This window comes from Pecten maximus, chromosome 1 (genome assembly GCF_902652985.1).
Source record: "Pecten maximus chromosome 1, xPecMax1.1, whole genome shotgun sequence".
Classification (NCBI taxonomy): domain Eukaryota; kingdom Metazoa; phylum Mollusca; class Bivalvia; order Pectinida; family Pectinidae; genus Pecten; species Pecten maximus.
In genome coordinates, this window is record NC_047015.1 from 58,703,495 (window position 1) to 58,719,484 (window position 15,990).

Here is a 15,990-nt window from a genome sequence, read left to right on the forward strand (position 1 = left end):
TGACAGTAAACATCAACTTTAATTACTGAGACAATTATTGTGTCATGTGACTTTAATTACTGATCTACATAAAATCATGCTTTCAGCTTTCATTTTTGAGACACTTATAGTTTCATGTGACGATAAACTTTATGTTTATACAGATGAAATGTCTACTTGAAATAAAACAGCTTGGTCCCAATAAGGATGTGTGTACGGAGTACGGCTTGGGGTCCTGCCAAGGGAATATCCCATTCAGGTATTTAAAAAACAAAGCAGCTGTTTTGGATTTTAGTTCACCTGGGTAGGTGATGCCATTATTGTCTTCTTGTCATCTGGCATCCATCAACATTTCTGTTTTAAACACCTGATTAGATTTTGATCAAATTTAATCTGGACCATTTTTGTGCATATGACATGTTATATAATTGAAGGGTGTGACTCCCTTAGGGTCAGTGGGTGGGGCTCAAATTGCTACTTGTTCTGAGAGACTGAATCAATTTTGATTAAATATGGTCTGGAGTATTATTGCGCAAAAGGTATTACATGTTGTATAAATAAGGAGTTTACTTTCCTGGGGCTGGATCTAACAGGGGAAGTAATCATTTAACTGTTTCAGTACCGTTGTCGACTATAGTCGACATAAAAATGTGCTCCAACTTCCCTGATGTCGACTATAGTTGGCAGGCTAAGGTGACGTTATTTAAGTGTTGATTTAACCTAGAACATACAATTATCCAAGGCAATGACATACAAAAGGTGTTCAAGACTTTTGAAACAAACAATTTTTTTTTGATAAATTTGTTCTTATTTCATTCATTTTACGTTTTTTTTCCTGTTAGAGTAAATTGTGATTTTCTCAATAGGTTGTTAATGTAAACAATATGGCGACATGCTACATCTTCATTTTAGATATCAGTGTTAGGACATTTCATAGTGTTCAATGCGACATCTAGATCTAATTTAGTTAAATATTATTCAATAAATAAATGTACAAAGATAACACTAACATTTCTGTTTCTATATGAAAAAACAACACGCCAAAAATGCACAAGAAGTCTGCCATTTTGTTTAAACTTCTGGGGGTGAGCCTTATAACTACTTCCTGGTACGGAATCCGGATAGAACACATAGTAAGGAAAGAGTTAAGTTGCTACTTGCCTTGAATGACTGAATGGATTTTGATCAAATTTGGTCTGGGTCATTATTGGGCAATGGAGATTCAATGTTATATCAGTAATGAGTGTGGCTCTCATGAGACCGTCGAGGTGGGGCCCAATCTGGGAAATATAGCATATTCTTTAAAATCCTTCTTCTTTAAGAATGACAAGATTTGGTCTCGGTATGTGTTGCTGCCTTGGGGTTTGAGAAAAACATAGATAAATTTTTAACATTTATAAGCCTGTCTGTCCTGAGGGGCTAAGTTGGCTTATGCTGCGGTGCAGCATCCGTCGTCTGATGTCTGTCCGGCATCAACTTTTCCATTTAAATGACTTCATCTTACAAACCAAAAGCACTGTCTCGAATTCTACTATGAATGATTTTCCCAACTGCATCATAATATCCTACTTGGTAGTTTACCTCTACTTCCAAGCTGTACTGGCTCACAGTCACTGCTGTTTATGCACTGTGTGACCTAATCTGTAAACATGACTGCAATTGATCCATTCAATTTCCCTTCTCTTATTGACTCTGTATTATCAGCCAATCAGTATTTTTAGGCAAATGCTTTTGAATGTACAGCAATTTTACGATGAAATAAAGAGTGCTACATTGTAGTTATGGTATGTTATATGTCCAGTTAGTTATAATAGTTATAACTCATTGTAGTTATGGTATATTATATGTCCAGTTAGTTATAATAGTTATAACTCATTGTAGTTATGGTATGTTATATGTCCAGTTAGTTATAATAATTATAACTCATTGTAGTTATGGTATATTATATGCCCAGTTAGTTATAATAGTTATAACTCATTGTAGTTATGGTATATTATATGTCCAGTTAGTTATAATAGTTATAACTCATTGTAGTTATGGTATATTATATGTCCAGATAGTTATAACTCATTGTAGTTATGGTATATTATATGTCCAGTTAGTTATAATAGTTATAACTCATTGTAGTTATGGTATATTATATGTCCAGTTAGTTATAATAGTTATAACTCATTGTAGTTATGGTATATTATATGTCCAGATAGTTATAATAGTTATAACTCATTGTAGTTATGGTATATTATATGTCCAGTTAGTTATAACTCATTGTAGTTATGGTATATTATATGTCCAGTTAGTTATAATAGTTATAACTCATTGTAGTTATGGTATGTTATATGTCCAGTTAGTTATAATAGTTATAACTCATTGTAGTTATGGTATATTATATGTCCCGTTAGTTATAATAGTTATAACTCATTGTAGTTATGGTATGTTATATGTCCAGTTGGTATGTTATATGTCCAGTTAGTTATAATAGTTATAACTCATTGTAGTTATGGTATGTTATATGTCCAGTTGGTATGTTATATGTCCAGTTAGTTATAATAGTTATAACTCATTGTAGTTATGGTATATTATATGTCCCGTTAGTTATAATAGTTATAACTCATTGTAGTTATGGTATGTTATATGTCCAGTTGGTATGTTATATGTCCAGTTAGTTATAATAGTTATAACTCATTGTAGTTATGGTATGTTATATGTCCAGTTGGTATGTTATATGTCCAGTTAGTTATAATAGTTATAACTCATTGTAGTTATGGTATGTTATATGTCCAGTTAGTTATAATAGTTATAACTCATTGTAGTTATGGTATATTATATGTCCAGTTGGTAGTTATAATAATTATAACTCATTGTAGTTATGGTATATTATATGTCCAGTTAGTTATAATAGTTATAACTCATTGTAGTTATGGTATATTATATGTCCAGTTAGTTATAATAGTTATAACTCATTGTAGTTATGGTATATTATATGTCCAGTTGGTAGTTATAATAATTATAACTTATTGTAGTTATGGTATGTTATATGTCCAGTTAGTTATAATAGTTATAACTGTCATCATGTATTATGGTTAATGGAGAACTATAGACTCCCGTGCTAGTCGTTTGCCAAATAGCTAGCTGTACCTGATAATATATAGCTTACAGTCCCATTGTTGGGAGAGGCATCTTGAAAAGAAGGAAAATATTTGTAATTTAACTTGAATTCGAGCATTTTTGCCGTAATTACTGAAATATCCAGGTGAGTGATGAAGGCCCTCTGTGCCTCTTGTTTCATGCCTTTTTAAGTTGATCCCTGTTCCAATTTTCAAAATCAAGCTGAATGCACACTTTAAATTTCATCTTTTTGAAAGTAATTATGAAGATAAACGTTAATAAGTAAATTATTTGGTCATATTCACCTTTCTTGTCATACAATGGTCACTTGCAACAAAGTTTTAGTTCAGTGTTGATGAAAAGTTTTTTCATGCAGGACTTAATTAAATTTTACATACATTATTTCATTATAAATTTATGTGTTATACATAAATGCTGTTTATGAACTAAGACGATCTGTTGCTAATATCTACGATCCTTGTATCATGTATGTATAGTAGTAAGATAGTTAGTAGTAATAGCAGAGGATACATAGTGATTGGTCAGCTTGATAGCAAGTACGTGATTGGTCAGTCCAGTCACGTGATTGGTCATTCTCTTCAGCAGTTTTTTCGGTGAAGATAGAAGTTTTGCAAAAAAATTATTATTGCCACTTTTCTTGTGTTTATGAACGTATTTCACATCACGAGTTACACTAGTTACACTGAAGTGTTTGTAGTGTCTTCGACGAGTGCCTAGAGGAGTTACGATGCTAATTTGTGCATAATGGAAATTAACGTAATTACACCAGTTTGCAGAAGTGCATAAACAATGGCCGGACGATCGCGACGCGCTAACAAAAGACTCAGTACGGAGCAGTTGTATGATATGGAAAATCCAAACAATTGGACCGTGGGTGTTCTACGACAAAAACTGCAAGACATGGGTATTTGGACACCTTCATCCATGTCTAAAGCAAATCTCAAAATATTGTTCATCGAAAATTCTAAACAAAGGGAGGACTCGCAGTCGTCAAACGCATCGGTTTCGACAAATAATCGGCCAAGTGGTAATGTACCGGTTGCACGAACAGGAATAACACAACATGATACGAACAATGTTACACAACCAGATTGGTCATTCTCTTCAGCAGTTTTTTCGGTGAAGATAGAAGTTTTGCAAAAAAATTATTACCGCCACCTCCCCACCACACGACCATTTCAGGTGATGCCTGGGGTTATAGCAGCTGTTTTTCTATTCGAAATTCATAAGGCAGTCTAAGTGAGTAAACACTTGCCAGCTGTTTCCGAGCATGGACAAATCGTACCGTTTTTCCCCCTTCCTTATTAAGGGAGTTAGGGTTTATGGCACCCCGCTCTGCAGCAATTAATGATTACCGAGTGGGGCATTTTACATCATTTGTAATTCGTAAGTCCCCCAAGAATTCGTTTATATCTACTAATAAGTTCACTCGACTCAGTTACATGGCCTGGCCAACAGGAACAGCTTTTCTATATATATAGCTACATATACAGTCTACGCTAGCTTAAATTCAGTTTTAGTGTAAATGTATCTATTATAATTATATTGGCCAGGTCATCTACAAGAGAGAGTTAAGCACCACAGCTGTTATAGCCCTTTAGCCCAATGTATTAGTATAATAAATAGTCGTATAACTTCAGTCTGTGTTTGAGTTCTTTGTTCATAAAACAGGGCTTTGTTAAATTTTACAGACAGTATTTCATACCAGTCTTAGTTTAGTGTTAGAAAGTATTTCATTCAAGTCTTAGTTTATTGTTACAGACAGTATTTCATACAGGTCTTAGTTTAGTGTTAGACAGTATTTCATACTTGTCTTAGTTTAAATGTTACAGAGAGTATTTCATACAGGTCTTAGTTTAGTGTTACAGACAGTATTTCATACCTGTCTTAGTTTAGTGTTAGACAGTATTTCATACTTGTCTTAGTTTCGTTTTAGACAGTATTTCATACAGGTCTTAGTTTAGTGTTAGACAGTATTTCATACTTGTCTTAGTTTAATGTTAGACAGTATTTTATACCGGTCTTAGTTTAGTGTTAGAAAGTATTTCATACCTGTCTTAGTTTAGTGTTAGACAGTATTTCATACCGGTTTAGTTTAGTGTTACAGTCAGTATTTCATACCGGTCTTAGTTTAGTGTTAGACAGTGTTTCATACCGGTCTTAGTTTAGTGTTACAGACAGTATTTCATACCAGTCTTAGTTTAATGTTAGACAGTATTTTATACCGGTCTTAGTTTAGTGTTACAGTCAGTATTTCATACTTGTCTTAGTTTAGTGTTAGACAGTATTTCATACCGGTCTTAGTTTAGTGTTAGACAGTATTTCATACAGGTCTTAGTTTAGTGTTACAGACAGTATTTCATACAAGTCTAAGTTTAGTGTTAGACAGTATTTCATTCAAGTCTTAGTTTAGTGTTACAGACAGTATTTCATACTTGTCTTAGTTTAGTGTTAGACCGTATTTCATACTTGTCTTAGTTTAGTGTTAGACAGTATTTCATTCAAGTCTTAGTTTAGTGTTACAGACAGTATTTCATACTGGTCTTAGTTTAGTGTTAGACAGTATTTCATACAGGTCTTAGTTCAGTGTTAGACAGTATTTCATACAGGTCTTAGTTTAGTGTTAGACAGTATTTCATACAGGTCTTAGTTCAGTGTTAGACAGTATTTCATACAGGTCTTAGTTTAGTGTTACAGACAGTATTTCATACAAGTCTAAGTTTAGTGTTACAGACAGTATTTCATACCGGTCTTAGTTTAGTGTTAGACAGTATTTCATACAAGTCTTAAGTTTAGTGTTAGACAGTATTTCATTCAAGTCTTAGTTTAGTGTTACAGACAGTATTTCATACTGGTCTTAGTTTAGTGTTAGACAGTATTTCATTCAAGTCTTAGTTTAATGTTAGACAGTATTTCATTCAAGTCTTAGTTTAGTGTTACAGACAGTATTTCATACCGGTTTAGTTTAGTGTTAGACAGTATTTCATACCTGTCTTAGTTTAGTGTTAGACAGTATTTCATACCGGTTTAGTTTAGTGTTACAGTCAGTATTTCATACCGGTCTTAGTTTAGTGTTAGACAGTGTTTCATACCGGTCTTAGTTTAGTGTTACAGACAGTATTTCATACCAGTCTTAGTTTAATGTTAGACAGTATTTTATACCGGTCTTAGTTTAGTGTTACAGTCAGTATTTCATACTTGTCTTAGTTTAGTGTTAGACAGTATTTCATACCGGTCTTAGTTTAGTGTTAGACAGTATTTCATACAGGTCTTAGTTTAGTGTTACAGACAGTATTTCATACAAGTCTAAGTTTAGTGTTAGACAGTATTTCATTCAAGTCTTAGTTTAGTGTTACAGACAGTATTTCATACTTGTCTTAGTTTAGTGTTAGACCGTATTTCATACTTGTCTTAGTTTAGTGTTAGACAGTATTTCATTCAAGTCTTAGTTTAGTGTTACAGACAGTATTTCATACTGGTCTTAGTTTAGTGTTAGACAGTATTTCATACAGGTCTTAGTTCAGTGTTAGACAGTATTTCATACAGGTCTTAGTTTAGTGTTAGACAGTATTTCATACAGGTCTTAGTTCAGTGTTAGACAGTATTTCATACAGGTCTTAGTTTAGTGTTACAGACAGTATTTCATACAAGTCTAAGTTTAGTGTTACAGACAGTATTTCATACCGGTCTTAGTTTAGTGTTAGACAGTATTTCATACAAGTCTTAAGTTTAGTGTTAGACAGTATTTCATTCAAGTCTTAGTTTAGTGTTACAGACAGTATTTCATACTGGTCTTAGTTTAGTGTTAGACAGTATTTCATTCAAGTCTTAGTTTAATGTTAGACAGTATTTCATTCAAGTCTTAGTTTAGTGTTACAGACAGTATTTCATACCGGTTTAGTTTAGTGTTAGACAGTATTTCATACCGGTTTAGTTTAGTGTTAGACAGTATTTCATTCAAGTCTTAGTTTAGTGTTACAGACAGTATTTCATACTGGTCTTAGTTTAGTGTTAGACAGTATTTCATGCAGGTCTTAGTTTAGTGTTACAGACAGTATTTCATACCTGTCTTAGTTTAGTGTTCGACAGCATTTCATTCAAGTCTTAGTTTAGTGTTAGACAGTATTTCATACAGGTCTTAGTTTAGTGTTACAGTCAGTATTTCATACCTGTCTTAGTTTAGTGTTATACAGTATTTCATACAGGTCTTAGTTTAGTGTTACAGTCAGTATTTCATACCTGTCTTAGTTTAGTGTTACAGTCAGTATTTCATACCTGTCTTAGTTTAGTGTTATACAGTATTTCATACCGGTCTTAGTTTAGTGTTACAGACAGTATTTCATACCTGTCTTAGTTTAGTGTTAGACAGTATTTCATACTTGTCTTAGTTTCGTTTTAGACAGTATTTCATACAGGTCTTAGTTCAGTGTTAGACAGTATTTCATACTTGTCTTAGTTTAGTGTTAGACAGTATTTCATACTTGTCTTAGTTTAGTGTTAGACAGTATTTCATACCTGTCTTAGTTTAGTGTTAGACAGTATTTCATACCGGTCTTAGTTTAGTGTTAGACAGCATTTCATACTGGTCTTAGTTTAGTGTTAGACAGTATTTCATACCGGTCTTAGTTTAGTGTTACAGTCAGTATTTCATACCGGTCTTAGTTTAGTGTTATACAGTATTTCATACCAGTCTTAGTTTAGTGTTAGACAGTATTTCATACTTGTCTTAGTTCAGTGTTAGACAGTATTTTATACCTGTCTTAGTTTATTGTAACAGACACTATTTCATACTTGTCTTAGTTTAGTGTTAGACAATATTTCATACTTGTCTTAGTTTAGTGTTAGACAGTATTTCATACCTGTCTTAGTTTAGTGTTAGACAATATTTCATACTTGTCTTAGTTTAGTGTTAGACAGTATTTCATACTTGTCTTAGTTTAGTGTTAGACAATATTTCATACTGGTCTTAGTTTAGTGTTATACAGTATTTCATACAGGTCTTAGTTTAGTTTTACTGACAGTATTTCATACTTGTCTTAGTTTAATGGTCTATATTTTATACCTGTCCTAGTTTATTGTAACAGACAGCATTTCATACCTGTCTGAGTTTAGTTTTACAGATAGTATTTCATACCGATCTTAGTTTAGTGATTACTCAGTATTTGTATGATGGTATTTAGTGATAGCTTATGATTACCCAAATAACACTTCTTTTTTCAGACTTGAAGGCTACATTTCCCCGTGTGTTCATGGTCAAGGCCGAAGCAGTGCTGACCGACAGTATTTCTTCATCAACAAGCGACCATGTGACTCACCTAAGGTATCTTTACTGTCATTCTTATATAAATAAAAGTAGAGTGTAAAATGCCAATTTTGGAGGTAAAACATTTGACAATGGCACAGTATCTCTCATCTGCTTGTCATCTGTCTTCCAGTTGCTAGTCCGTCAATACTTTCCAAACAATAATGCTACTTGTCGTGAACTATTAACCAGATTTTGACCAAATTTAATCAAAGCACTCTTGGGGGAAGGGTTAAAAATTTTGTATAGATAATTAGCCTGGTGAGCCTGGCTGCCGCTTCTTTAAAATTCTTTAAAGTTTTAGTGACTAGGGATAATATTCTTTTGTCCAAATTGATTCTGAAGTATCTGAAGGTGAATGGGACTAAATTTTGTATTAAGAGTAACTCAGAACCCCGGGCAGATGGTGGGCTATCACCCTACATCTGTGGTTTGTTTGGGTAGTTCATTATTTTTTCGTCTAGTCATTAACAATCCTTGTTATCGCTTTTTCTTGAGAAGTACAGGAAGGATTTTTTTCAAAACTTGGTATGTAGCGGAATTGATGGATTTTTCTAAACTTGATATATAGGGGAATTGAAGGATATTTCTAAACTTAATATGTAGGTTCCCCTTCATCTCTAGCTTTGCCCATATATATTTGAGTCTGATTGGGAAAAACAAAATGGCTGCCAGGCAGCCGTCTTTGATTTTGAGTGTTGAAGTTTGTTAATTACTATTTCTCAAAAACTTCTTACCTGGACTGAAGGTCAAGTGAGCTTATGTTGTGGTGTGGCATCTGTCCTCTGTCTGTCCCCTTTTTTTTTTATAAAGCACTACATGTCCTGTTGTATATACAGATGATGTGGCTCCTCTGGGGCCAGTGGGGTCATTACTTTACTTATTTTGACGTTTGGTCAAATCCAACCAGGTGAGCGATCAAGGCCCTCTGGGCCTCTTGTATATGAAGGTTTTCCTGATGGGAAAGTAGACATAATTTTCAATTTCATTCAAATACTTCTTCGGAAGGAATGACCAGATTTTGTTGGAATTTGGTCATTAGCATACTTTGGTGAAGGAAATGTAATTTTGTATATATGGTGGATCTGACCACATGGGCCCTGCTACCATGAAATTGGGATATAGCCTGAAATTCTTCTAGAGATGAAGGTATTTTGTCCCAACTTGGTCGGGACCTTCCTATTGACAGTGAATATTGTGAGACCCATTTTTGGTGTATAGTGGGTCTGCGACACCAGGGGCATTGAGGGGTGGAATGTAATACAGATTTTAGCAAAATTGTTTCTTTTCTGTAGGAAACACCGAAATTGGTCCAAATTTGGTCTGAAACTGATTAACCATCCCCCAACCCTTACACGATAACTGGCGTAAATATGAACAGATGTTCATTAAATTTAGTATACAGACTTATACCAATCAGATCTCAAATGAGTGTGGCAATCGAACTGATTCTCTGTATTCAGAGATGTGTCACTACACACAGAGATGTGTCACTACACACAGAGATGTGTCACTACACACAGAGATGTGTCGCTGTATACAGAGGTGTGTCACTGTATACAGAGATGTGTCACTACATACAGAGATGTGTCACTACATACAGAGATGTGTCACTACACACAGAGATGTGTCACTGTATACAGAGATGTGTCACTACACAGGGAGATGTGTCGCTGCATACAGAGATGTGTCACTGTATACAGAGATGTGTCACTACACACAGAGATGTGTCACTGTATACAGAGATGTGTCACTTCACACAGAGATGTGTCACTACACACAGAGATGTGTACTACACACAGAGATGTGTCACTACACACAGAGATGTGTCACTACACACAGAGATGTGTCACTGTATACAGAGATGTGTCACTTCACACAGAGATGTGTCACTACACACAGAGATGTGTCACTACACACAGAGATGTGTCACTGTATACAGAGATGTGTCACTACACACAGAGATGTGTCACTACACACAGAGATGTGTCACTACACATAGAGATGTGTCACTGTATACAGAGATGTGTCACTTCACACAGAGATGTGTCACTACACACAGAGATGTGTCACTACACACAGAGATGTGTCACTGTATACAGAGATGTGTCACTTCACACAGAGATGTGTCACTACACACAGAGATGTGTCACTACACACAGAGATGTGTCACTACACAGGGAGATGTGTCGCTGCATACAGAGATGTGTCGCTGCATACAGAGATGTGTCACTGTATACAGAGATGTGTCACTACACACAGAGATGTGTCACTGTATACAGATATGTGTCACTGTTTACAGAAATGTAACACTTCACACCGAGATGTGTCACTTCATACAGATATGTGTCACTACATACAGAGATGTGTCACTACACACAGAGATGTGTCACTACACACAGAGATGTGTCACTGCATACAGAGATGTGTCACTACATACAGAGATGTGTCACTACACACAGAGATGTGTCACTACACAGGGCGATGTGTCACTACATACAGAGATGTGTCACTGTATACAGAGATGTGTCACTACAAACAGAGATTTGTCACTGTATACAGAGATGTGTCATTACACACAGAGATGTGTCACTTCACACAGAGGTGTGTCATTGTATATAGAGATGTGTCATTGTATACAGAGATGTGTCATTACACACAGAAATGTGTCACTTTACACAGAGATGTGTCTACACACCTAGATGTGTCACTGTATACAGAAATGTGTCGCTACACAAAGAGATGTGTCACTACATACAGAGATGTGTCACTGTATACAGAGATGTGTCACTACATACAGAAATGTGTCGCTACATACAGGGATGTGTCACTTTAAACAGAGATGTGTCTCTACACACACACACACACAGATGTGTCACTACATACAGAGATGTGTCACTACACACAGAGATGTGTCACTACATACAGAGATGTGTCACTACACACAGAGATGTGTCACTACACGGGGAGATGTGTCACTACACACAGAGATGTGTCACTTTACACAGAGATGTGTCTACACACAGAGATGTGTCACTTTGCACAGAGATGTGTCTACACACCTAGATGTGTCACTGTATACAGAGATGTGTCACTACACAGAGATGTGTCACTACACAGGGAGATGTGTCACTACATACAGAGATGTGTCACTACATACAGAGATGTGTCACTACATACAGAGATGTGTCACTACACAGGGAGATGTGTCACTACATACAGAGATGTGTCACTACACACAGAGATGCGTCACTACACACAGAGATGTGTCACTACATACAGAGATGTGTCACTACATACAGAGATGTGTCACTACACAGGGAGATGTGTCACTACACAGGGAGATGTGTCACTGTATACAGAGATGTGTAACTACACACAGATGTGTCACTACATACAGAGATGTGTCACTACACACAGAGATGTGTCACTACATACAGATGTGTCACTACATACAGAGATGTGTCACTACACAGGGAGATGTGTCACTACATACAGAGATGTGTCACTACATACAGAGATGTGTCACTACACACAGAGATGTGTCACTACATACAGAGATGTGTCACTACACAGGGAGATGTGTCACTGTATACAGAGATGTGTCACTGTATACAGAGATGTGTCACTACACACAGATGTGTCACTACATACAGAGATGTGTCACTACACACAGAGATGTGTCACTACATACAGATGTGTCACTACATACAGAGATGTGTCACTACACACAGAGATGTGTCACTACATACAGAGATGTGTCACTACACACAGAGATGTGTCACTTCACACAGAGATGTGTCACTACATACAGAGATGTGTCACTGTATACAGAGGTGTGTCACTGTATACAGAGATGTGTCACTACATACAGAGATGTGTCACTTCACACAGAGATGTGTCACTACATACAGAGATGTGTCACTACACACAGAGATGTGTCACTGTATACAGAGATGTGTCACTACACACAGAGATGCGTCACTACACACAGAGATGTGTCACTACACACAGATGTGTCACTACATACAGAGATGTGTCACTACACACCCAGATGTGTCACTGTATACAGAGATGTGTCACTACACACAGAGATGTGTCACTACACACCGATATGTGTCACTACATACAGAGATGTGTCACTACACACCCAGATGTGTCACTACACACCCAGATGTGTCACTGTAAACAGAGATGTGTCTCTACACACACACACACACAGATGTGTCACTACACAGGGAGATGTGTCACTACACACAGAGATGTGTCACTACATACAGAGATGTGTCACTACACACCCAGATGTGTCACTATACACAGAGATGTGTCGCTGTATACAGAGATGTGTCACTGTATACAGAGATGTGTCACTATACACAGAGATGTGTCACTACACACCGAGATGTGTCACTACATACAGAGATGTGTCACTACACACCCAGATGTGTCACTGTATACAGAGATGTCACTGCATAAGGAGATCCCATAGTCATATCTGGTAAATCACTACTAAACAGTAGAAATAGACAAGGACCGGATCTGATCCTGGAGGGACCCCAGAATTGACATTATTTTTTTAAATGACGAGAAATATCCTTCATTGATAACTGTTAGCTTCCTATTAGATAGATAACTTTTGACATACATCACATTTTAATATCTATTTACAGTTGTCCAAAGTGGTTAATGAGGTATACCATCAGTACAATCGTCATCAGTACCCCTTTGTTGTTCTCCAAGTTACCATGGCGACGGACGCCATTGATGTCAATGTTACTCCAGACAAGAGACAGATCTTCCTGCAGGAAGAAAAACACCTTTTAGCCACTATCAAGGTACATATATGCTTACTCCCCTAATTCAAGTCAATGGAAATTATTATACAATGAATGCAAAACTAGTGAGATTGATATCATGCACATTAACAGTTGTGTTTACTCATTTCAGACATCCCTGCTTTCTCTGTACCAACCAATGAGTGGAGTCCTTCCTCTCAATCCAGTTCAGACAACTCACATTGGAGGTATATTAAATATTGTCAGCACAGAAACATTAGTGATAACATTTCTAGACCATCTGATCTTTCATGGTTTTAGCCCAACATAATCAGATGGGAGGATATTCAAATATCCATACAAAATGTATGTACACGGTCCTTTGTTTGTCCAGAAATCTTTGTTATCACTATTTCTTGAGAAGTACTGGAAGGATATGTTCTCAAAGTTAACATGTAGGTTCCTCATAGTCCCTAGTTGTGCCCATTCAATTTTAAGACTGATAGGAAAAACAAAATGGCTGACTGGCAGCCATCTTGGATTTTCACATTTGAAATTTGTTGTCAATATTTCTCAGAAAGTTAGTTCTTTCTTGGAATTCAGATGTAGTTTCCAGTTGTTAGCTAATGATTAAGAGAAAGTGGGGAAAGAAGGGAAAAGAACTGGAAAAGTAGTCATATTCATATTTGAAAGCTCTACAAAATGTACCAATAATTTGAAATATGTATAGAATGACTCTCAAATCTGATAGCAACTTTCCATTTATTTCATCGTCATCTTTGTACCTTCTTCCTTCAAACTCATTTTAAATCCAAATGACGCAAATGCCTGTGATCTTATGCTGTAGTCAAGCATCTGTGGCCCATCAACACTAATCATGGAGACAATTTCTTAATCCAGAAGGTCAAACTTTGTGAAATTTCTGAAGATGATACACTCTATTATATATAAAAGGTATTCTATGTATTACAAGATGATACACTGTATTTTATAAAAGGTATTTTATGTATTCCATTCCTACATCATTATTTGGATGGTATTGTCCTGTAAGTAAAGCAGCTAGGTTGTGTTCATATCCATATGAATGCTGTTTTGTTTGGTAAGACATCATACCCAGACTAATATCATTGCATGTAATTCCTACATTATTTCCATAGGGGCAGAGATGAGAAAATACACAAACCAGTAAGTATTCACCATTTTAAAATAAGATTTCCCTTGTTTTATGAATTTGGAACTCAGTAGATATATTTCTTTAAGTTATTTACACCTTCAAAAATGTTTGTGCTTCTTATTTTGTCTGTTGAATTTAAAGTGTATAAATAATTGATTGGTCCGATGAAACTTAATTGTACGATCACCATCTTTATATATGCATATTTTTCTTTATTTTTTAGTGTTAATTAGACACCTTGTCAAACACATGACTCGCTGGTGCCACACCTTGTCAAACATATGACTCTCTGGTGCCACACCTTGTCAAACATATGACTTTCTGGTGCCACACCTTGTCAGACACATGACTTTCTGGTGCCACACCTTGTCAGACACATGACTCTCTGGTGCCACACCTTGTCAAACATATGACTCTCTGGTGCCACACCTTGTCAAACATATGACTCTCTGGTGCCACACCTTGTCAAACACATACTCTCTGGTGCACAACACCTTGTCAACCACATTATACTCTCTGGTGCCGCCACACCCTTGTCAACATATGACTCTCTGGTGCCACACCTTGTCAAACACATACTCTCTGGTGCCACACCTTGTCAAACACATACTCTCTGGTGCCACACCTTGTCAAACATATGACTCTCTGGTGCCACACCTTGTCAGACACATACTCTCTGGTGCCACACCTTGTCAGACACATACTTTCTGGTGCCACACCTTGTCAGACACATACTCTCTGGTGCCACACCTTGTCAGACACATGACTCTGGTGCCACACCTTGTCAAACACATACTCTCTGGTGCCACACCTTGTCAAACATATGACTTTCTGGTGCCACACCTTGTCAAACATATGACTTTCTGGTGCCACACCTTGTCAAACATATGACTTTCTGGTGCCACACCTTGTCAGACACATACTTTCTGGTGCCACACCTTGTCAAACATATGACTTTCTGGTGCCACACCTTGTCAAACATATGACTTTCTGGTGCCACACCTTGTCAAACATATGACTTTCTGGTGCCACACCTTGTCAAACACATGACTCTCTGGTGCCACACCTTGTCAAACACATGACTCTCTGGTGCCACACCTTGTCAAACATATGACTTTCTGGTGCCACACCTTGTCAAACATATGACTTTCTGGTGCCACACCTTGTCAAACATATGACTTTCTTGTGCCACACCTTGTCAGACACATGAAATGTTAAAACATAAAAAATAAATCTTCTTTTCGGCTGTATAAAACCATATCACAGGAACACTCATGATTTTGGGTCAAAATTAATAGTTTGTAATTTTTAAGGTTTCTTGGTCACCTGAGCAGTTGACCTATTGCGATTGCCCTTATTCCTGCTTCGTTTGCTGTCAGTTGTCCGTCGTGCGTCATAAAAAATTTACATTTTCAACTTATTCTCAATTACCAACAAGCCCAGAGACCTGATATTGGGTCTGTAGCATGCTGGGATGAAGGGCTTCCAAGTTTGTTCAAATGGATGACCTTGACCTACATTCAAGACCACAGGGGCCAAATATGCTAAAATATATTAAAAGTCAGGTGATCGTTGAGGCCCATGGGCCTTTTGCAATTGGTTGATTTCGGTTACCATGTTCTCACATGTTTTGT

General features: G+C 36.5%; 1 protein-coding gene across 5 annotated transcripts in view; it reads left to right on the forward strand.

Annotated features, from left to right (window-relative positions):
- Positions 1–15,990, forward strand: part of LOC117339364 (mismatch repair endonuclease PMS2-like) — a 72,078-nt gene that overhangs the window by 29,616 nt on the left and 26,472 nt on the right. For all 5 annotated transcript variants that reach the window (XM_033900915.1, XM_033900948.1, XM_033900924.1 and 2 more), the window contains exons 8-12: positions 144–238; positions 8,326–8,425; positions 13,078–13,242; positions 13,355–13,430; positions 14,340–14,367. In XM_033900915.1, the coding sequence (XP_033756806.1) occupies positions 144–238; positions 8,326–8,425; positions 13,078–13,242; positions 13,355–13,430; positions 14,340–14,367 (464 nt within the window). The remainder of the gene's footprint in view (positions 1–143; positions 239–8,325; positions 8,426–13,077; positions 13,243–13,354; positions 13,431–14,339; positions 14,368–15,990) is intronic.